Here is a 2,146-nt window from a genome sequence, read left to right as displayed (position 1 = left end):
GTTCACGCCCCCAGAGGTCAGAATTTCTCTGATCTTCACCAAGCTTTCGAGCTGAGTATCACTGAATTTCTCCTCTTTGCAAAGTGAATCTATAAATCTTACTGGTCTCTGTTGTCATTGATTAATGTTCGGCCGGGGTTTCTGTTGTCTCTCTGAGTTCCTAGGTTAAAAAACCGAACATTATTTATTTCATATTTAGTCAGTCATACACTTAGTTCTTATCAGTGTTTAAAAGAGGACGTGTTAAAACTCAGTTTAGTCAAAGTTCATTACAAGTGGCCCTTCGAGGGCCACCATAACGCTCATGTGGCCCTCGGTGAAAATGAGTTTGACACCCCTGGTTTAGGCTGTAGAAATAACCAGTAAATGAATGGCAGTCAATGCAAAGTCCCCATGAGGATAGAAGAACAAACGTGTGTTTAACCTGGTTTTTATTACCCTTTAGGACTGTTTCTGGTATAAACTCCCACTTTATCAGGACCAATAGTCCTTTTGGGAACCAGAGCCCAGTCCTAATAAAGTGGAATAGCATTTTTGATTTAGGTATTAGGTTTTGTGTTTAAATTGAAGTTGATACACGGTCCTAATAAGAATTAAAATACAATCTTGCGTGTATACTGTACACACGCTGTGTTTGTATGAAACTCTAACTTTTAAAAAGTGTAAAACAGTGTTTGAAAACAAAAAAATAAGAACTACCACTCAAATGATTTAGCTTTTTTTGCAGAGAATAAAAAAAACTGTTATAAAAAATAATGTATATTCTATTTATTAAATTTTTGTACTACTTAACATCCTGGTCTGTGGCTTTAGTGGGTTGAGTTTGCGTGTTCTCTCCGTGCATGTGTGGGGTTTTTTTTTCCCCAGGTGCTCTGGTTTCCTCCCACAGACCAAAAACCTACCTGTTAGGTTATTTGATATCTCTGGATTTGTTCAGAGATTTTGAAAAATGCACCCAAATTATGTTGAAATTTAGGTTTAAAAACAAAATCTTGCAACTCTTCACACCTAATCGAGCAATCAGTGCAGATTCATAAGAACACGTGCTCCGTTTAGTTTGTTGAGCTGAACGCAACCAGATCAGCTCAGACAGCCCACCTTAGATGTCAGGCAAAATATTTGGAGTTCAGGTCCACAACCGGCCCAGCACCACCCACCTCTGCTGCAACTACTGCTTCAGCACCTCCAGCTCTTTTTAAAGAGGTGATTGTTGGAGATTTTACGAGGTTCAGAACCAGAATTTATACGTGTGTGAGAATTTTAACCATCAAAGCAAGTGAGAAAGAAATGTTTCAGACATTTGGCTTGTGTTGGCTGTTTGAAGAACAAATGAAAACAGCAGTAAAAGATAATTATTCAGGTACTGAACAGAGGTCTCGTCTAAACGTTTGCACGCTTTGTCCAACAAGGGCGGCTGTGGCGGAGTGGTTAGGTGAGTCGTCCTGCAACCAGAAGGTCGCTGGGTCGATCCCCTGTCCAGCCGTCTCAGTCGTTGTGTCCTTGGGCAAGACACTTCACCCACCTTGCCCACTGATGGTGGTCAGAGGGTCCGGTGGCACCGATGTATGGCAGCCCCACCTCTGTCGGTGTGCCCCAGGGCAGCTGTGGCTACAGTGTAGTTTGCCATCATCAGTGTGTGAATGTGAGTGTGAATGGGTGAATGTCTGTTAGTGTAAAGCGCTTTGGGGTCCGGAGGGACTTGAAAGGCGCTCTATAAGTTCAGTACCATTTACCAAGCTTGTTTTCATGTCATAATGAGAAAAATTCAAATTATCCTTCAATACTGTCTCATATTTTAACTTATTTTTACGTACCAGACTACACTTAGACTTCCTTTAATGAGAATTTCTAAAAAGAAAATCTATGTTTAGGTTAAATCGCATGACATCTATGGAGCGTGAAGAGAAAGAGAAAGTGAAGAAGAGAGAAAGGAAGCTGGAAGAGGAGGAGACGATGCAACAGGCAACTTGGGTCAAATACACATTTCCAATCAAGCACCAGGTAGGTTTTATTTCTTTTACTGCTTTTTTAACAATCCTTAAAAACGTACATCGGGGAAACAAAGCAACCACTGTTCAAAAGAATGTCCCAACACAGACGAGCTACATCTAATGGCCAGAACTCTGCAGTTTTCACTCATTTACAG

At 40.9% G+C, this 2,146-nt stretch overlaps 1 protein-coding gene across 1 annotated transcript in view; it reads left to right on the top strand.

Moving 5' to 3' along the window:
- The window catches only part of LOC106528477 (nucleosome-remodeling factor subunit BPTF), a gene marked incomplete in the record, with an annotated part of 47,818 nt that overhangs the window by 23,174 nt on the left and 22,498 nt on the right, over positions 1-2,146 (top strand). Inside the window, 1 exon segment of the mRNA XM_014023652.1 lies at positions 1,872-2,001. Within this exon segment, the coding sequence (XP_013879106.1) occupies positions 1,872-2,001 (130 nt within the window).

This window comes from Austrofundulus limnaeus, unplaced genomic scaffold, assembly GCF_001266775.1.
Source record: "Austrofundulus limnaeus strain Quisiro unplaced genomic scaffold, Austrofundulus_limnaeus-1.0 Scaffold384, whole genome shotgun sequence".
NCBI lineage: Eukaryota > Metazoa > Chordata > Actinopteri > Cyprinodontiformes > Rivulidae > Austrofundulus > Austrofundulus limnaeus.
This window is presented reverse-complemented; position numbering and strand designations above follow the sequence as displayed.